Below are 21,302 nucleotides of genomic sequence, written 5' to 3'. Positions count from 1 at the left end.
AAGCCAAATATACAGCCGGCATCAAGCTCTCCAGTTTCCTTCTGTGGGCACAGAGAGCAAATTTAAAACACAGCCACACATAACAGCATTAAAACCTCAGCTATCAGAGCATAGCCTACCAGTTTACAGGAATGAGCAATGCAGTCAAGAGTCCCTGTCGTGCCTTGTGTGGGAGAGACACGACGTACAACCAGACAGGTGAGCGTCTCCTTCTGTCTATGGAGACAAGCAAGCCAGACCTACCCTAATGATGCCTTCACCCCTGGTGTGGTGATTATGCAGCTGTGGAGACTTAGTGCTTAATTGAATGATTGGCCCTATTGGGCCTCCACTGAGTGTCCCAGGACACCACATTCGTCCCCCCCAAGTTGAATCGTCACCCGACGATTAAGTCAACACCAGGGCCTAAAGGGGGCGGGGCCAGAAGGCAAATTCGAAGAGGCAGACGCACCTATCGTTTCAGTTCTTGCTATGGCCGATCTAGGTAGATTATGAGGGTTTTCATTCCTCCCTGCTGTGGCTCTGGTTGTGCGGCGGGGGCCAACATCTTCAGGGTCCACCTCCTCCAATGCTCCCGCTGGACTCCCGGTCGCACGTGGTGTATGGTGCTCTGGTGCGTTGTCAGTCAGCGCTGCGCCCGGCTCCACGGGGGTGTCCATCAATGACGTACCATCTGATAGTTGTTCCTCCTGGCATACCAAGGTCAAGGGCCCTTCCCAGTGGTTGGACTGGGGAGGTGGGACAGGCAGTGGTGGAGTCTGTGGCACCGGGTCTGGGGTAGCCTTTTCACGACTTTGCCTAGGGGGAGATTGGTGGTGAGTAGCACATCGTATTTCAGTTCGATGGACCCTTCGCACTGCCCCCCCTTCGTGAGGAATCACTCCATACACCACCCCCCCTATGTTTGGGGCTTCTGCCACTGTATACAGCTCCGGGGCCCAAACATCTTGAATTTTGTTCCTCCCCCGAACTTTGTGGTTCTTAAGGTAGACATACTGTCCTATCCTCAGGGGTGTGTCATTTATGTGTTCGTTGTGTACCTTCCTCCGGTAGTCCGCTGCTTTCTCCAAGTTCCTTTGGGCTGTAGCATGCGCAGTTTGGAGTCTCTCCTGATGTTCCTGTATCCAATCATCGACAGTCAGCTCCGGCCCAGCTCCCATTTCTGCTCCCAGGAGGAAATCTATCGGCAGTTGGGGTTGAACACCAAACATGAGCACATGTGGGCACTGACCTGTAGAGCGATGGGCAGTTGTGTTGTACGCCCACACAAGCTGGGGCAGGTACTCCGGCCAGCGGCGTTTCTTCTCTGGTGGTAGGCTGCGCAAAAGGTCGTGTAGGGTGCGATTGAAGCGCTCGCATTGGCCGTTTCCCTGAGGATGGTAGGCGGTAGTTCTGGATTTTAAAATTCCATACATCTTGCACAGCTGATCAACGAGAGCACTTTCGAAATTTCTCCCCTGATCCGAATGGATCCTTGTGGGGATTCCAAATATATTGAACCAGTTGTTGATGAGAACCTTGGCTACTGACCTTGCAGTTTGATCACGAGTTGGTATGGCCTGGGTATATTTTGAAAAAACATCCGTCAGAACCAAGACATTCTCCCTCCCATCAGTAGCTGGCTCTAAAACAGTAAAGTCAATGGCCAAAATCTCAAGTGGCCGTGTGGCCACCACTGTGCCCATGTATGTCTTTACAGCAGGTTTCTCTGCTTTGGCCAGCGTGCATCGTTCACAGTTCTTACAGTAGCCTTCGATATCTATCCCCATTCTAGGCCAGTAACAGCGTTGCCGAATCAGTTCCATAGTGCGTCTTATGCCTTGATGGCCATGTTGATCATGCAAACTCTCCAGTACCTCCTTCCTCAGTTGTTGTGGTAGCAGCAGTTGGTACACGTCTCCCCCATCACTGGCATGGGACAGCCGGTATAGAAGCCCATCTCGTTCATGAATCCGGTCCCACTGACGAATGAGGTCAATCACGTCCGGTCTCAGACGGTTCCTCTCCACATGGTTTGGCCTGGCCCCCCGCTGCCAAAATGGTCGAAATGCCTTGATGGCTGGATCGGCCTGCTGCAGGGTCCCCAAGTCACTGCGGGACCTGGAGGGTAGTACACTCACAGTGTTAACTGGGAGGGGCTGTGGATGGGGGGATGCCAACTGCAGATCCAGTGGCACGGAGGTCCCTGGCCGGATGTTCTCCAACTCCCCCGGCTTAGACTCTGTATATTGGCGAGAAAGTGCATCAGCATTACCGTTATTTCGGCCAGGCCGGTAACGTACCTCAAAGTCGAACGCTGCCAGCTGGGCGGCCCACCTTTGCTCTACGGCCCCCAACTTGGCGGTCTGGAAATGACTCAGTGGGTTATTATCAGTATAAATGATACATCTATGCCCCAATAGATATTCACGGAATTTGTCGGAGAGAGCCCACTTTAAAGCTAAGAACTCCAACTTCATAGAGCTATAATTGTCCATGTTCTTCTCAGACTTTCTGAGAGCTCGGCTGGCAAACGCTATGGGCCTCAGCTTCCCATCATGCTCCTGTGACAAAACCGCCCCCAACCCCAGATGGCTCGCATCAACCTCCACAACAAAATCCTTTTTGAAATCTGCGAAGGCGAGTATAGGGGCACTCACCAGGCCTGATTTCAACTGAGTGAAACTTTTCTCACACTCTGTGGTCCAGTGCTCAGGGGTGATGGTAGGGGTCCGGCGGCTAGTGGGAGCCTTGGCCAGAGTTGCAGCCAGCTGATGGAGCGGCGTCGCCAGCTTTGCAAACCCCTGTACGAATCTGCGGTAATAACTGGTGAAACCCAGAAAGGACCGTACCTCGGTGAGGTTACGAGGTTGCTGCCAGTTGGCCACGGCGGATACCTTTTCTGGGTCCGTTGACACCCCCTCCTTTGACACCAGGTGACCCAGGTATTTTACCTCTTCTTGGAAAAAGTGGCACTTGCTAAGTTTAGCCTTCAGCCCTGTCTGCTCCAGCCGCCGCAGGACCATCTCCAACCGCTGTAGGTGTTGTGGGACAGAGTTGGAGAACACAATGACATCATCAAGATACAGTAGCAGAGATGTGAAGCTTTGATCACCAAAGATCCGTTCCATCAAGCGCTGGAAGGTTCCAGGGGCATTACATAAGCCGAATGGCATACGATTGAATTCAAACAATCCAAAAGGTGTGCAGAATGCAGTCTTAGCTTTGTCCTTGTTGGCCATAGGAACCTGGTTATAGCCACTGGCCAGGTCGATGGTGGAAAACCACTGGGCCCCACCCAGGGCATCAAGGGACTCCTCGATACGAGGTAGGGGATACGCATCCTTCCTCGTTTTGGCATTCAGGCCCCTATAATCGACACACAACCGAATCTCTCCATCTTTCTTGCGTACAATCACGATAGGGGAAGCGAAAGGGCTACAACTCTCTTGAATAACCTGATTGTTTAGCAGTTGTTTAATGTGCTCCTTGACGGCTTCATATTGGGAAGGTGGAAGACGCCTGTAGCGTTGTCTAACCGGGGCCTCGTCTAGCAAATGAATTTCGTGTTCAATCAAATCTGTGCAACCAACATCACCCTCCCCCTGTGCAAAAACATGGCTGTATTTCTGCAGTAGGTCTCGGGCATGCTTTTGCTCTTCTGCACTTAATTGTGGCCACTGAAGATTTGACAACTCCTCATTTATCATGTCGGGGCCAGCTGACTGAAGAGATATGGTGGCACACTGCTCTTGTTCATCTTCCCCCTCTATGAACTCCACCCCTTTTTCCACCCCGGTTACTAGCTGGAACTTCCCCAACAGCTGCCTGGGCCTGAGGGTAGCCCCTGTAGTTCCCACATTGACCACTGGGATCATTGCCCTCCCCCCCTCTATCACCACCAAGGATGGAGACAATATTAGACCATGGCCCAGGTTGGACCCACCTGGCTCTAATAAAGCTGTCCTACGTGCTTTGCACCTATCCTGGGAGCTGATCACAGAGATAAATTTCATGCTACCTGCTGGTATGTAGACTGCAGACTTGCTACCCACACGAACTTTACTCTCCCTGGTAGCGGGGTGGGCCTCTACTCTATGACACTGGGGAGTCACCCCCAGTAGAGATGCTGCTTTTGATAAGGAGGGAACACCTCCTGCCTGCCAGAGTGAGTCATCAAAACATTTATCAAGGACATTCATGCCCAATAATCCAGGCACTGGGTCTGCCCCTGGAGGATTTAAGTTTGGTGGGTCCCGTATAACGAGCACTCCACGCCTGGGTACCGCCCGCCCCATGACCTCAATGTCCACCTCAAAATACCCCACATAGGGGATTCCCAACCCGTTAGCCGCTTTCAGCTTAAGCCACCTACACTCCCTTAGCTTGTGGGGACCCCATGGCCTGAACTGTTTTTCAAAGAAAGACTCTGTGATGGTTGTTACCATAGAGCCAGTGTCGACTACACAAGACACAGGTACACCTCCCATTAAAACTTCCTTAATGGAGCATTTCCCAATTAGCTGCTCAACTACCTTTGGACAAACTGCATCAGAAAAGACATTATCCAGGATAGAAGACTGTGTGGCAGTTAGAGGGGGATTCATACCCGGCCTGCGTGCATCTCCGTGGGGTAGACTGTCAGCCCTTGGACGTTGGCCTTGGCGGCACTGCCTTTTCATGTGGCCGGGATGATGACATTGCAGGCAGATCGGGACCCCATCATCCGTAAATGGGAGGTTGGACCTGTAGGGCTTGTTAGATTCAGCAGGAGGAATGTTCATCTGCTTACATAGCATGTCGATCTGAGCCTGTTGTTTCAAAAGAAGTTCCATGACACTAGCAAGATCAGGGTTACTAGACATCTTAGCAGGGTTATTAGGCATTTTAACAGCATTGCAGTCAACTACTTCTATCGCAGCGGAACAATCGGCTGATACAGAGCGTGAATGCCTAGAGAGCTTCTCTCGGCCGCCCACCCAGGTGAGTGCTTCCTTTCTAAACTCACGTAGGGAAATAGTGGGATTTTGGCTTACAATACGTTTAAGCTCTTGTTGAATGACTGTGTCACGGGCATGTTCCACCAGCAAATCCCTAACCACCTGCTCAGACCTAGTGACGGCAGATGGATCAATACGAAGAATCTCCTCCATAGCTGTCATAATGGCATGAGTAAACTGAGTAAATGATTCACCTTCTTTCTGTCTCCGTGCATACAGCTTCTCTGTTAGCTCTACCACTGAGCTAGGTGGGCTATAATGTTGCACTAGTGTTTGAAATATAATCTCTGGGTCATTCCTTTCTTGTGGAGATAGAAAACGTATTTCAGTTTGTGCAATTCCCTCCAAGTGATCAAAAAGAAATAAAGCTTGTTCTGATCTGGACCGATGACCAGCTCCTATACAGGCACGGGCCTCTTCAATCCACTGATGTACTGATGGCTCTGAGGGCTTACCAGAGCCTGAAAACATGGGGCATCGTCTCTCTCTGGGGGCATAAAGGACTCTCTCCACCACTCTCCTCTCTCCAACCTCAGATCCACTCTGTGTACTGCTCTGCCCTGCTTCTGGAGGATTCTGAGCTTCCCGTTGCTCCTTCTCTGTCCTCAACCTTCGGACTTCCTCCCTAAGGGCTTCAATCTCCTGTTGACTCATCTTTGAAACAGGAGACTGTACACTAATTCACAGTGGACTGAAGATGACTTGGAGTCTTGAGGGTCCGTCGTCTTGCCACCCAATGCTGGAGTTTGTCCGACGTCTTCTGGATCAACCACTGTTTCCTATTACAAGGCTACACAAAACTGATTACAAGATTGAACAAAACAAACATGCCTCAAATGGTGATCCTGCCGACACTACGCCAAATGTGGTAACCCGCACTTTAGGATGCACCTTTTAAGAGTTTGTAAATGCACCTGGTAAGAATTTCCAGTATGACAACGCCACCTTCTGTTTAAAGAGCGGAAGGAGCTCGACCCAATGACAAAGAGGATAAATGACCGTTTGTTCAAATGGAATCACCACTGAGGCATGGACTTGTATTTTATAACAATCATCAGTTTTATTACAAAGTTTAAATAAAAGTGCCTATCCTAAAAGTACAGTTGCCTGTAGCCATCCAGTTTGGCCAACCACCTCTACCGTCTCCGCCCGAAAACCCCCGGGGTGCCTGAGCGCGCTCCCACGCCCCGCCGCAGCCCACCGACCGGAACACCTAGTGAGAAGGAGAGAAGGAGGGAAAACAGCACTACAAGCCAGCATGCAAAGACCACTACAAAAAGGGGAAGCATGCACTCCCCTGTTGTCCCACTACAAACAACAGACTACACGCCAACCCTGTGCACACTTAAGACTAAAACGTATCACTATACCACCTCACGTGGAAGGATGAAGAAAAGCTTCCCCCCACCAGTGCCCCACACCGGCAGCTGCGACGAAGGTGGAGGCGGACACCCGACAGCCCACCCAGAGTCAGGACGCGCTGGCCCGGCCCAGCTGCGAGTCAGTGGTCGACCAAAAAGGAGTACAAAGGTTGACAATGTTTAGGTCACAACTACAGCACTGGTGTTGTGCAAACAATGGTCTAATCACCATGTAGAAATCACAGAGTATTTTGTAACAATGGAAATATTCAACCCAACAATAAAAGCCCTAGGAAACAGTGGCTGATCGCCCCACACTGAGATATGTCTGTCCGTCTGGTTGGAAGAGAAACACACACACCATTAGAATGGCATATATAACAAAATAAATCAAATAAACCAAAAACAACCAAAACACATACTTGTTACATGCCACGAATGGGCCAAATGGATAAGTCTCTGCCCGGTCCTCCTATACTTTCTGCAGGCATAGAGATAGATAAAATTAAAACAAATTAGCACACACACACAACAGTGTAAATTTCAACTTCCATTACGGCATACCAGTCAGAGCACTGAGTGAAAGCCAAATATACAGCCGGCATCAAGCTCTCCAGTTTCCTTCTGTGGGCACAGAGAGCAAATTTAAAACACAGCCACACATAACAGCATTAAAACCTCAGCTATCAGAGCATAGCCTACCAGTTTACAGGAATGAGCAATGCAGTCAAGAGTCCCTGTCGTGCCTTGTGTGGGAGAGACACGACGTACAACCAGACAGGTGAGCGTCTCCTTCTGTCTATGGAGACAAGCAAGCCAGACCTACCCTAATGATGCCTTCACCCCTGGTGTGGTGATTATGCAGCTGTGGAGACTTAGTGCTTAATTGAATGATTGGCCCTATTGGGCCTCCACTGAGTGTCCCAGGACACCACACTATGATTAACTAGTGATTGACGAATGCCAAATTTTTCATTAGCTACTCATTAACTGGCTATTAGTTAATGATTAGTTTACTAGTAACTACTATAGTATTTGTGTACGTTATTGTAAAGTGTTACCAAACAGGGTATTATAATACATTTGTGTGTGTGTGTGTGTGTGTGTGAGTGTGTGTGTGTGTGTGTGTGTGTGTGTGTGTGTGTGTGTGTGCGTGTGTGTGCGCGTGCGTGCGTGCGTGCGTGCGTGTGTGTGTGCGTAGTGCCACCTAGTGGTCAACAAGTGTAATTTTTCCGCTCCTTAGTAATTAAAAGGTGACTCTGTGAACCTCCCTACCAAGTTCGGTAGCGGCAGGTCTTATGGTTTCTAAGTAAGACCAAATCGGCTTCCAAATCGGCTTGCAAATTGGGTGGACAAACCCTGTTAAAGGGCCTGCGCCACTGCGTGCGCTGGCCAAAAGTACATTTTCAGTGACTTCATAAAAAGTTGCATAAAGACAGTAGGCCTACATTTTCATAATAGTGAGATTAGGCTATATTCTAGGAAAATATCACGTTTCACAAGAGTCCTGGAGTTCAGGGACACTTGAGTCAGACATCAAGACAAGGAACTGTAGACAATAGGCCTACTATAAACCAAGGACAATGTGCCACCCCCCGCCCTATCTAAACAAGAGTCCCTGGCAAGCATTTTGTTCTCGTGCCAAATACAATGCACTTTGTCTTAACATTCAAGATCACATCATTTTCCTCTACCCAATCAGACACAGATTTGAATTCCTTGCACATTACAACACTTCAGTTACTTCTTTACAGGTTGACACACAGCACAAAACATGGTTGAGTCGTCTCCATACATTACTATATTTGCTTGATTCCGGACACAGGGCAGACCATTGGTAAAAAGAGAGAGAGAGAGAGAGAGAGAGAGAGAGAGAGAGAGAGAGAGAGAGAGAGAAAAGAAACAAAAAGAAAAGTGGACCCAGGCTCTCCACTTTAAGCTCACCACTCAAGAGGTGTCAGACTTTCATAAACAACAATATAGTTATGAGGAAGTTGGAAACCCTCATTAGTGTTTTGCTTGCGCCTGTGTTTAACCTGCCTTTTCGACACAAAATTACCCCTGTGAAATGGGTGTGGCAATAGAAGCAGCAGGAGTTATTCTTGGGAACCAGTAGGTGGTGGTAGCGGGATGCTAGTCACGAGTTTTCTGTAAATGACCAGTGGAGGGCAGTGGTACGCCTAGAAGCTTACAAACTGCCGCTAATTCACAAGAAGAAGAGAAGCAGCAGGCAGCTGCAGAGAGGACGCCTGTGTTTTAAAAGTAAATAACTGATAGCCTATAATTCAACTGTGTGTTTTACACGTTGTTTATGGAATGCAAGCAGCTTCAAATGGCCAGATGTTTGAATGGAGTTCAGCGTGAAGCTTTCTACATACAAAAGATAATATAACGTGTTGTTGGGGGCTTTCTGTAGCTCTAGGCACTAACGACTTGTCTTGTTTTGTTGTGTTTCCTGCATCCTGGAAGAAGCGATGGAACAGGTAAGAAGTGTGTGGTTATGTTTTACTAGAGCAGTGGTTCTCAACGTGGGGTCCAGGGACACCCAGGGGTCCCCAGCAAATAGGGGAGTACTTTATTTTCACTATCCATAAGTAACACAATGACAATGACTTTTTGGTCATGGGTTTCATACTCTTAGCTGTAATAAAACAAAAGCAAAAATCGTATAGGCTATCAGATGGGGGACCCTGGGACCAATGGGTCTGTGGTCTAATGTGTCAGTTTAAGGGTCCTTGGCGTGAAAAGGTTTGAGAACCACGGCGACTGTACTAGAGTGTGTGAAAGAGATAGAGGGAGGGGCATCTGTCCTTCATTGGCAGTTGAAGCTCTCCTCAGAAGGGGGGCTGTAGTAACTTGATAATCATGTGGACTGAATCCAGCTCACTCAGGGAAGACACCAAGGGTGACAGCTGTACTAAAAAAAGGCAGCAAGCCACCTAACTGTGTTTTTTATTTATTTATTTATTTAATTAACAATCAGTCGAACAATGTTTCTTTAGAGTAGATAACTTAGTGTTTTGTTGAGCCGAGGACATTCAAGAGTGGAGATGAACAGCACGAGTGTACATTCGTACATACACTCAAGAAACAAGACATATGTTTATCTGTGGACCTGCAGGCAATTTCAGGTAGAGCTAACGGGTGTCTGTTGTCTTTTCCTCGTATCCACACTGAAGGCTCTGCATGGTATTGTATAATTGATTGCTATTTGAACTTTTCCCCCCTGGCCTGTGTTGTATTTTGTGTGCGTTGCAGCAGGAGCAGACTGAGTGGGACAGTGTGAATAAACTTCTCCAGCACAATGGATTTAAGCCAGTGTACTTTGCTGATCCTGTGGAGAATAAGACCCTTTCAGGTAGGGGTGCACAGTTACTAACTCCATTCAGACTTTCAATTGATTTGGTATGTGAAGGATATATATATATATATATATATATATATATATATATATATATATTCTTAGATTAAGTCTGTCTATAACTGATATTTTGCGCAGAAAGTAATTTATTTATTTATTACCATTTTCATGTCAAAATATTATAAGTATTCAGTGTTTCCCCCAGTAGTTTTTTCTGGTCAAGGTGGAAAAGCCTTTGCATTGAAACGGAGGATAGCAGAACATCTCCTACTACCACTTGTACTAATACTAATGATTACATTCATGCATATACCTATGTATTATTTTTCGATTGAGCCATCCAATATTCTCAATCAAAATGATATATCTTAACATTCAACCATTTTCATGCAAAAAAAAAATAATAAGATGAAATTACCGGTAAGCTTTAACTTATATCTTCAAAAGTCTTAAATTTGGCCTCCAGAAACCCATAGATATACCCTGTTGTTGGAGATGTATGGTTGGTCATTATGAATTCTCCGTATGCCCTTAGATTTGGTTCTGCTGGACAAGAAGTCGGCCGGTGAGATCAGGGCGACGCTGAGGACGATGCTCGCAGACTCGGAGAGGAGACAAGCCCTCATCCAGGAGCTCATCCAGTCAAACAACCAGCTCAAGTAAAGCAATCTGCCAACCAGTGAATCTCACTACAACTTTATTTTTTATTTTTTATCTCAAGTCGTTTGTTATATTTGTTGTAGATTTTCACATGCTTAGTCTGTAGACCTTTCACAGAAAAATTGAATTAATTGACAACTCAATTTCCTTTGTGAAAGAAGAACCAATCTGGTCAACTTGAACCCCAAACTGAGATCAGACGCAGCTCACCTCTGGTTCAATTGGGACTTTTCTTCTGTCTTGCAGCCATGCTGTATTGTTATTGTTCAAGCACATCAATTGCCAATTGCGGATGTTACGTATGATGCATGATGGTACAGTTACAAGGCACGGAGCAGATTTGAGAGATCTCTCATCCATTAATATTACAGGGATATTTTTCTTATTCGCGTAGAATAGATAACTCGCTAAACGTAGACATGATGCCACGTCGAGAAAGTGTTTCAGTGATCCAAGACGACATTCTGGACAATGTATGGAATAGTAATCAGAAGTTAGATGAAGCAAGTTGAGAGAAAAGTAAGTAAGTAGTCCTCTCCCTTCCGTGAGAGCCGTCTGGCTGCACGGAAACAGGCTACTGGGATAAGCCCTCCCCTGCTCTACAGCTGCTCCCCATTGGAGCGACTGTTTCAGTCGTGGCCGGATGTCCGCTCCCGGCTTATTACAAGCTCTGTGATTGGCTCTGACCATGTCAATCAGAGCGGCCTCCGCTCCCTCCTCCCTGTGTGTCACTGTAAACGGTGCCCTGCCACCTCAGTGAAAACAACAACCCTAACTAGCTAGTAAGCTAACGACAGAAACCTACACACTAGATCTTTACTGCATGCTGAAAATGGCAAGTTGGATTGTTGGAAACTATTTTCCAAGGGCACTGCCGCCAAGCGCCGCCCATCGCAATCCCACAATGGAGACCTGCACCGCCAGACTCTTCTCACGGTAAGGAGGGGAGGCTGGCCAGCCAGACTAGTAAGTAAGTAAAACTTTATTTATATAGCGCCCTTCACAGCACAAATGCACAGAGTGCTTTACATCGGTAAGAAAAAGCAATACAGTGCAATAAAACAATAGATAAAAAAACCAACGAGGTACAATAAAAGCATGGGATAAAACGACAAATAAAAAGATACACCACAAAAGTAAATTCCAGCACCTAATGGCAAAATAACTCCTGGAATGTATCATCACAGACTGTTGACGTCTAACAGGGCTACTGTCAGCTTTTTTTGTTTAATAATGCACGCGCCGCATCCTGCCGACCACCTGTCCTCCTGTCATCCAATCTGGTGGGCATCAGATGAGTATCATAGTGATACGGCCCCTCCTGCCTTCACTGCTCAGTGCAGGTATGAGGTGTGCTCCTGCCTTTACTGCTCAGTGCAGGTATGAGGTGTGAGCCTGAGGCTGGGTTTCACCCAGCTGATGGAATGGTGAGGGGGGAACCATCTGTCAGCGGCACCAGCCCTATAGAGCTGAACAGTCACGTGACATTTCTTGCCCCGGAAGAGAGTTCCCCATTCATTTCTCCATAGACATGTTGAAAAATCCTTATATAACGAGTTTTAAGGCTGGAACCAAGACAACCCCGTGAACTACTGAATCGTGAGTGATCATTTAATTAAATTTTCGATCCCCCCACTTATTTTCACGGGTCACGGGTTGGCTTGGATACCTCCTTAAAACTCGTCAAATAATAAAGATGGGTTTGTCCGTCCGGTTGAATCTTTCATCTTATTATGCATCCTTGCGTCGTTTGTCATTAGGCTCATTAGCAGAGGTACAAATGAGCTGTGTCTGTGTTCAGAGCGGAGGCTGAGGAGCAGGTGAGCCGGGCAGCCCGTCAGGCCCAGAGGAGCACAGAGCTGGAGGAGCTTCTGGACGGGGTGAAGGCCAAAGTCCAGGAGCTGGAGGACCGCTGCCTCAGCAAGGCCGCAAAGCAGCACAGCCAGACACAGCAGCTGCAGCACGACAAGCAAGACGCGCAAGTATGTCAAGGCTTTGCATTCATGACATCCACATCCTGTTTGCATTCTGGCAAACCACTGGAATACTTTTGGGGAATTTCTTGGCATGAATATATAGTCAAACTTAAAGTTGGCTACTGCTTCAAAAAACAAACAAACAAACAAAGCTGTGACCATGCGAATTCTGAAAATGTAGGCTGGCAGGGGCAGCTCACCCTACTCTGCCTCTGTCACCCTGCATTTTGAAATCCCCGCCCCCTCCCTCACACACACACACACACACACACACACACACACACACACACACTTGACCTCCACGCCAAATTTCAGCCTCCTAGGGCGAAAACTGTAGCCGCCAAAGGGTGAACTTTGGTGAACTTTTTGTGGACCAACCAACCAGAGCTGCTGGTCACAGCCAAAAACATCTCAGTCTAAAAAAAACATATTGGCACGTCATTTGGAATTATTTTCAAGGCAGTCATTTTTATATTTAAAGGGTAAGTACACCCCAAAATGAAAATGCAGTCGTTATCTAGTATCTACTTACCCCCATGCCGATGGAAGAAAGAGTGAAGAAAGGTTTTCAGTCCACAAAACATTTGTGGAGTTCCACAGCAAAACACTAACCTAAACAAGTGAACTGAATGGTGACCGCAAATGTTTTGTGGCCTAAAAGTAACTTAACCCGTCCTTGCATCGGCATGGGGGGGGGCGTGAGTAGATATTTTTTGAAGTATATTTGTATTGAGTTGTGTTTGCTGTTGGTGTGTGCAGAAGCGCTGCCAGGGCCTGGAGCAGGAGCTGTGTGAGCAGAGGGAGGCGCTGTCTCAGCTCCAGAGGAAACTCTACTTCACCATCAAGGAAGAGGAGAGGCGCCTGGCTCGGCACCGCAAGACCTTCCAGCACATCTACCACACAGCCCACCAGCACAGCCCCTCAGCGGACCTGCAGAGCCCCTCAGCAGATCTGCAGTAAGTGTAGCCCTTCTCAGGATGCTGGTAGTATATGAATCCAGCGTCCTTTATTATGAGACAAGCACCCGGGGTTCACGATTAATTCTCAAGCTACAAAGAGGTCGTCCGCGTTGGACTTTACAAGTGTCGCACCGAAATGTCAAACTCATCCTCTGTTACCGGCCTATGGTTTATCCTATCATGCTAAAGGAGCTAAGTCAGGAAGCATTTCCTTAGTGTTAAGAGAATTCAAACTGCTCTTATCATGGCTGCCACTGATGTACTTCGGGTCATTTCAGTCAGTTAGGAACCTTCTTCTGCAAAAAAGACAATTTGAACACAGTCAATGACTGATTGTACCCGTGACTGAATATTCATACAGTGTATTTAGTCTGGTTTGTGGTCAGATCATTGGCTCAGATATTGAAGTCTTGTTCTTGTATGTGCAGAGTGTTGGATGTGATCGACTTCTATGAGACTCAGATGATTCAGCTGATGGATGAGCTCAGGTAAGATACGCCTCCCACACTTCTCTTTCATCTTCAATGCTGATGTGCTTTTTTTGCTTTTTATTATACACTTGGTATTTGTCTACTTGGAGTTTTTGCTGTGTATTTTTATAGCCATAAATGGACGTAGTGTGCGTGATGTTACCCATTGGTTTGTGGATTCCCGTTTCGAAGCCTCTAGTTTGGCATTTTTGCCGCTGCCATCTTGGTTTACTCGTAGCTTGCGTGAGACCAGGTGTTTCGCACAGAGCCGCCTGCTATTGGTCCGTGATCGGTGAGCTACGTTATCACTGGACAGGCGACCTGTCAATCACGCAGATTCACGCCCAAAACATTCTTTTTTTTATCATCTATTTTACTAGAAATGGGTGAGTTATATAAAAATTCACCCCCCGTACAGTTGTCATGAAAGGTGAAGTTAGCTATTCAGACCAAGACCGTTGTTTGAACCAGGCTAGAAACTGCCGTTTTTGGCACTTCTGCATTAGCCTCATTTTTAACAACCGACCCCTCCCCCCTCCTCAATCATTGTACATATTTAGTTCTTTGTTATGTTATGATGCCCTCATAATCTGCTAATGTTGCCCTGTAACGCCATATAATTTAGTGTTAGATGGGTACCTTTTAGTAGGAATCAGGTGTTGGCCAGGCCCATCGACATATAAATGATATATTATAATATTTATTTATCTCAATAGCCAGGCCAGGCAGGGTCGTCCACCTCTGATATGATGAATATGATTCACTTTGATTAAACATTTTATTGTGGAATTGATCAATATGACACTGGTCGGCTGACCCTTCTCCTGATTCTCCCAGCTCTTCTGTCCTTTGCATGAACCCAAATAATATGATCCTGTCTTTTAGTTACTTAGGAGAGCGAGTAAACTAAATGCAAACCAGTAAAGTAATCATCATTTTTTAAACAACAACAATGTAGCATTATAATTATAGACCCACTCTTGTTCCCAGATCCTTGAAAGGAGAACCAGTAGGATCCCGACCGTCTGATCAAAGTATTAGGAAGGTGCATGGCGATGTTACTCCTACCTTCAAGACCATTCTAAAGGTAACCTGACGACAAACTTCCATTGATTTTGAGGAATGTTTGACATAAGCAGTAGATATTAGAGATAATACCTTTTCATTCCTCCCAAGTCTTACCAGGAACAGCAAACAGAGAGCGAAGGGCAAAAGGAAGAGTTAAGGAGGGAAGTTGAGCGCTTGAAGCAAGAGTTGGAGAAAAGGTTTGTGTTTGAATGTGTGGACGTCCGATTTGAGAGAAAAACAAAGGTCTTTGCTGCATCAACTTCTTCTGGCTGATTCCTCTGTGCAGGCCGACCGTTAAACAACTGAAGTGCTACAAATACCAGCTCCGCCGTGCGAACGCTGGATTACCATTACTGAACATACTGGACGCTAAAAGGTTAGCATGCACACTGCAGACAGAGCTATGTCTACCAGAGAGGTTTTGGTGCCGACATTAGTCATTTAAGAGTTTATGTCAAAGAAGTTTCTCTTCCACAATCTTCAAATGCTCCAGAGACAGTCTGTACGTCTGCCCGTTAAAATTTGGCCAGAGGCAGACCGGAAGGAACTTCAATGGTATTCGACCAATCATGACGCATGTCAACATAACCGCGGCAGGTGATTGGGGAAATGAGCGGATGTCCCGCCTTGTTTGACCAACTTTCCCCTCCAGGAAGTACAGACGTAGTTGTTGGGAGCATTTGCAAATTGCGGGAGCCAACACGTCTCTTTCAGAGAGTGATGTTAAAGTATCCTGGTATTGACTGACTGCTATACCTATTTCCCCTGTGTGTACCAATTATCTCCCGCTCACCTTTGCAGATTGCCTAAAGAAAACAACCCAGCTGAGATACGCAAGTTGGAATCAGGAAACTGTGCTCAGTATCGCCATGTAAGCATGTTGTTTGATTCCACAAGATCTCGTTCGAGTAAATTACTTAGAACTTATTCCAGTGGATACTTCCCTTCATTTCAGAGTTTTCGGAAGGCAGAAACTGATATTTTTGGGTTGAAACTGCTGATAGTGAATATGCTCATATTAAATACATAAGTGATGTGATTTTCCTCTCCTATATTTCAGTTACTGAATGAGATCAGCACCGTTTTGACCAATCCCAAAGCTCCGCTGCGGCTGCACAGACAGAAGCACGACAGTGTTGGTTTGGAGCTGGCTGAGTTTCAGGCTCTCCTGCCCACACTGGAGTCCTGGGCCCAGCAGCTGGACTCACTGAAGGTGAGGATCGACCTCAGGTGGGCTAGCTCATCAAAAGGGCCTTTCTGTGTGGAGTTTGCATGTTCTCAACCGTGCTCCCCTGAGGATTCCTTGAGATAAGAACCCCCTGCAGAAAAAATAAAAATAATAGCAATTACATCCTTTACCTTAACACATTGAGTGCCAAGGACGTCTCTGGACGTCCTAAAAAAAAGTAACGAGGAGTGCCAAGGACGTCTGTGGACGTCCTAAAATCATAATTCATATTATTCCATAATTCTGCTGTTTAAGGTCGTACCCAGCCAGTGAGCATGAATCCCTTCAAGGGATCACACGGCGCCACCTTAAACATCGAGACGGGAGCTGCGCCACCCACCTCAGATCCTTCACTTTGTGCAGGAGAAAACGGAGAACGCCGTGATCAGAGAGACACCGACGCATGCTGCAGCCAGCCAGAGCCACACAGATTGCTCTGTCCGCAGCCACAGTTGGCTGCGATCCGAGCCCACAACTGAGCTCCTCCGCCGCTGTCTATCCGCCTGCACACAGCCCCTCCACACGACCACCCGCCAGAAAGGCAGCCCGAAGCCGAACGGCTAAACCTTCTCCCTCAGTCCCGCCTGCCATTTCCTCGTTGCACTGAAATCCGCCCGGGGCAAAAACTGAGGCTGCGAAGACAGTGTGGGGAGGAGCCCGCAGCTCCGGGGTGGTGGGGGGGGGGGGGGGGGGGGGGGGGGGGCACGCAGGCTGCACACAGGCTGCACACAGGCTGCACACAGAACCACACCATGTCACTACATCAGAAAACACCAGCCAGAGTCAGTGAATGCGCTTGAAATTAGAGTATTCATAAAAGTGACTTTATTTCGAAAAGTAAAAAAAGACAGCAGAAAACCCTTGAAAGTGCGCTTTTTTCAGAGGCTGTCATTTCATAATGGAACTGTCTAGAAACAAAATTTCTTCTTTGAAAGAAGTAGGAGTGTCCAATGTTTCATTAGAGTCCAACCCTTTTCATATAGCCCTAATAGAAAAAATTCTATAGCTGTTTTCAACTGAATGGAAGTGAATCTGGCACAGGCTCCAGACAATTTTACTGAAGCGCTGTGGCACTCAATGTGTTAAGTTATAAGTTATCCTTTATTTATCCACGTGGGGAAATTGTTCCTCTGCATTTGACCCATCCTCTACTAGGAACCTTCCTAGAACTAGGAGCAGTGGACAGCCGTAGTGCAGCGCCCGGGGACCAACTCCAGTTCTTTTGCCAGTGCCTTGGTCAGGGGTACTGGCAGGAGTATTAACCCTGACATACATGTCTTTGATGGCGGGAGGAAACCGGAGCACCCGGAGAAAACCCACACAAACACGGGGAGAACATGCAAACTCCACACAGAAAGGACCTGGGACGGACCGGGGTTCGAACCCGGGACCTTCTTGCTGTGAGGCAACAGTGTTAACCACTGAGCCACCGTGCCGTCCAAATGTATTAAATCTATTGCCTCGTATTCCCTCATGTAGATGCATGCTGCAGTACCTTGAACTGAGTTGAGTTTCTTTGTGCATGTGGTTAGGAGCTGCACCGTGGTCTGAATATGTTGACTGACAGACTGATGCCGTGGCAGCCGTCACACGATAGCCATAATGCTGCAGAGGCCGTGAAGGTGGAGGAGCTGATGTTGCTGGTGGACACCATGCTGGAGAACACCGCCACTGATGACGAGAAGGTATAACAGCACTACAGACACCATGCTGGAGAACACCGCCACTGATGACGAGAAGGTATAACAGCACTACAGACACCATGCTGGAGAACACTGCCACTGATGACGAGAAGGTATAACAGCACTACAGACACGATGCTGGAGAACACTGCCACTGATGACGAGAAGGTATAACAGCACTACAGACACCATGCTGGAGAACACCGCCACTGATGACGAGAAGGTATAACAGCACTACAGACACCATGCTGGAGAACACTGCCACTGATGACGAGAAGGTATAACAGCACTACAGACACGATGCTGGAGAACACTGCCACTGATGACGAGAAGGTATAACAGCACTACAGACACCATGCTGGAGAACACCGCCACTGATGACGAGAAGGTATAACAGCACTACAGACACCATGCTGGAGAACACTGCCACTGATGACGAGAAGGTATAACAGCACTACAGACACGATGCTGGAGAACACTGCCACTGATGACGAGAAGGTATAACAGCACTACAGACACCATGCTGGAGAACACCGCCACTGATGACGAGAAGGTATAACAGCACTACAGACACCATGCTGGAGAACACTGCCACTGATGACGAGAAGGTATAACAGCACTACAGACACGATGCTGGAGAACACTGCCACTGATGACGAGAAGGTATAACAGCACTACAGACAGCATTAATGCCTGTTGCCTGGATAGTGCAGCGGTAGATTTTCTCACTCACTAGAGGAGGGTTGCTCTGTACAGGTTCATGCCCCCGTGTTGGGCGTCCATAAAGCCATAATTGGTCGTGTCTGCGGGTGGGAAGCCAGATTAAGGGTATGTCTCCTGGTCGCTGCACTGACTAGTGCCTCCTCTGGTCGGTCGGTGGACCCGTTCGGGGGAGGGGAACTGGGGGAATAATGTGATCCTCCCACATGATACGTCCTGCCGGTGAAACCCCTTGCTGTCAGGTGAAAATAAGCAACTGGCGACTTCATATGTGTCCAAGGAAGCATTCAATCATTTTGTTGCTTGATGTTGGTAGTAGTAATAGTAGTGAGGCTAGTAGGAGTTGTATTGGTGGTGGTATCACAATGATTAGTCCAAAGTTCTCTTGTAATAAAACAAAGCGCTATGGTGAACCAGCATGTGAATACAAAATGTCTCCATAATCAAACACAGCCATTGTGGTGGATTGCACAGTCTTTTCTTTCTGTGGTGTTCCTCTGGCTTGCTAGGTGCTCAGAAGCCCCACCAGATACACTCTGGAGTCCATGGTGTCCCACTTCCAGAAGCTGTTTGACGTGGGCTCCATCAGCGGAGTCTACCCGCGCATGAACGAGGTGTACACCAGGCTGGGGGAGATGACCAACGCCATGAGAAACCTCCGAGACGCCCTGCAGCTAGGTATTACCGTATATCATCTCCTTGGCTCAGTTTAGGACATCTGTACGGTGGTCTGGTGGAGTGTAAGTTAAGTTACGTTAACGCACAACAGATAAGACCTGCCCTTATGTAGCGTGTTTAGGGAATGATTCATTTCGAAATCAATATTTTCCAAATCATGAATATTTTTAAGATTTCCAAGTTTTTCCCATTGCAAATACAGAATGAAAATGCCTTACTACTAGGATTACACCAATATGTTGGATTGACTCTTTGCCTTTTATTAAAAATCACAGTCACGGTCCAGTCAGTGTTGTCTACCTCTGATCTGGATATGATGCAGTTTGATTGATTACATATTTACTGTATAATTGTTCAATACGACACAGGTTGTATGCGAGAAGACCTTAACCTGAATTGATTCTAATGTTGATCATTCAAGCCAAAAAACATCGCTATCATGAATCCATATTGGTTGAACCCACATTGTTCAGCCTACCTAAACGTCCTTGTTGATGGTTTCTTGGTGTTTGTGGTTGTGTGTCAGATGACAGAGCTCCTCCTACTGAGGTGGTGAACCGCGTGGCTCGACTGGCTTCCTCCTCTGAAGACACGGTTGGATCGCAGCTCCACAAACTGCTGGGAGACGCCGACATCGACAGGTGCAGATACACAGCACTATCTAATGCTGAGGGACGTCTGGGTAGGAGGCATACAGTAACGGTTATAATTATTGATCATTACAAACAGACAAATTGGCCTCTCAAAAGCTGACTTAACACTGAAGTCTCATTTTGGTTCCCCTGTTTACTAAATTTGAGAGTAGTGAGAATTAGTGCTGTTTACTTTAGTGCAAATTATAGGTCCCTTATTAGTTTGCAATCACCACACATAGTCAACCCCATATTTTTATTATATTTACATGTGTTGTGTAGAATGTGTGATACACGGTCGATCTAGATGAAAGTGAAAGAGAAATTGAACAAAGGCAGTTGTGCTGTAGGCCTACCTTTACACATAGTGCTATACAGTTTCCAGATACACCAGATCGGCAATACGTCATTTTGTAGGTGGCACATGTTTCCGCCCCCTTTTAGGGGGGAAACACAGGCCTCTCCCCGTTGACCTCAATGTAAATTAGCACTACCAAAAAACATAAAAATAACAGAATCAATCTTGTTTATTAATGACCACAAAACACAATATATTACAACTCGGCCGGCCGCACAATGCACAAGATACATCGGAAATATGACTTTGAGCCATCTAAAATCATGTGACTCATGACCCGTCTCTGACCTAGTTCCTGTGTCCGCCTGTTGCTAATTTAGTCTTCCGGCATTAAATGCTGTTGTAGTGGATGGAGCCCAGCGTCGTTGTAGGCTACTTGGCTCGAGGCTGTAATGTAAATATGTGACATGAGTCACATGATTTTAGATGGGTCAAAGTAATATTTGCGGTGTATCTTGCCCATTCTACGGCCAGACGAGTTGTAATATATTGTCATGTCATGGTGTTTTGGGGGCATTAATAAGCGAGATTGTTATTTTTCTATAATGTTTGGGGGGGTAGTGCTATTTTACATTGAATTCAACGAGGAGAGGCTTGTGTTTTCCCCCTAAAAGGAGGCGGGGCCTAATTGCTGATGTATTGGGCCTTGAACATTCCCCCCCCCGTTTTTTTTCCCCTTTCAGTATCATCACCAAGGTGAAGCAGCACGAGGAATTCTTCCCTGCTTTCCACTCTCTGGTCATGGAGCTGTTACAGACTCTGGGTAAATACGCCATGAAGAAGTAAACCAGGACAAATACAGTGTGCTGCTTGTAGGGTTGAAAGTGGCTTGGATTTCTGTGACAGAGCGTGATCCACTTGTTCAGATTCTGTCGTGACTTTTCGGGTCCCTGAAAATGATGCAGTACTTTATCTCATTGCTTTCTTTCTTCCAGGAGTCAGTCATCTGGATGACATTGTTCCAGCTCTGAGGTCCTTGACGTTACAGGCGCACTGACGTAGCCACTTTCCCATTGAGTTGTGTGCTGTGCATTTTTATGAATGATTGTGGAGTGTTATGATATTTTTTAAGTCAACTTTGATTATTATATTATGAATGAGCTGTAATGGGTAAAGCTACCGTGTGTACCTATCAGTGTGGGAGAGTAAAGAACAAGTCAAAGAGGTTCA

At 46.9% G+C, this 21,302-nt stretch overlaps 1 protein-coding gene across 2 annotated transcripts; it reads left to right on the top strand.

Moving 5' to 3' along the window:
- Positions 1 to 8,574: 8,574 nt before the first annotated feature.
- Positions 8,575 to 21,270, top strand: cep70 (centrosomal protein 70). 2 transcript variants are annotated; one of them, XM_083633572.1, is made up of 17 exons: positions 8,575 to 8,602; positions 8,810 to 8,823; positions 9,599 to 9,698; positions 10,237 to 10,360; positions 12,163 to 12,343; positions 13,097 to 13,293; positions 13,725 to 13,784; positions 14,757 to 14,853; positions 14,943 to 15,031; positions 15,121 to 15,210; positions 15,636 to 15,705; positions 15,895 to 16,047; positions 17,595 to 17,747; positions 18,974 to 19,142; positions 19,669 to 19,783; positions 20,816 to 20,895; positions 21,068 to 21,270. In XM_083633572.1, exons 2-17 carry the CDS (start codon positions 8,815 to 8,817, stop codon positions 21,127 to 21,129), a joined length of 1,749 nt encoding a protein of 582 aa, XP_083489698.1. In that variant the 5' UTR covers positions 8,575 to 8,602; positions 8,810 to 8,814; the 3' UTR covers positions 21,130 to 21,270. The 2 variants fall into 2 exon arrangements, with proteins under 2 accessions (XP_083489698.1, XP_083489697.1); XM_083633571.1 differs by having other exon boundaries at positions 8,594 to 8,823.
- Positions 21,271 to 21,302: the final 32 nt, after the last annotated feature.

Source organism: Poromitra crassiceps, assembly GCF_964638095.1.
Source record: "Poromitra crassiceps genome assembly, chromosome: 3".
Classification (NCBI taxonomy): Eukaryota; Metazoa; Chordata; class Actinopteri; order Beryciformes; family Melamphaidae; genus Poromitra; species Poromitra crassiceps.
The sequence above is the reverse complement of the archived record's forward strand: the minus strand, read 5'-3'. Positions and strand labels throughout refer to the sequence as shown.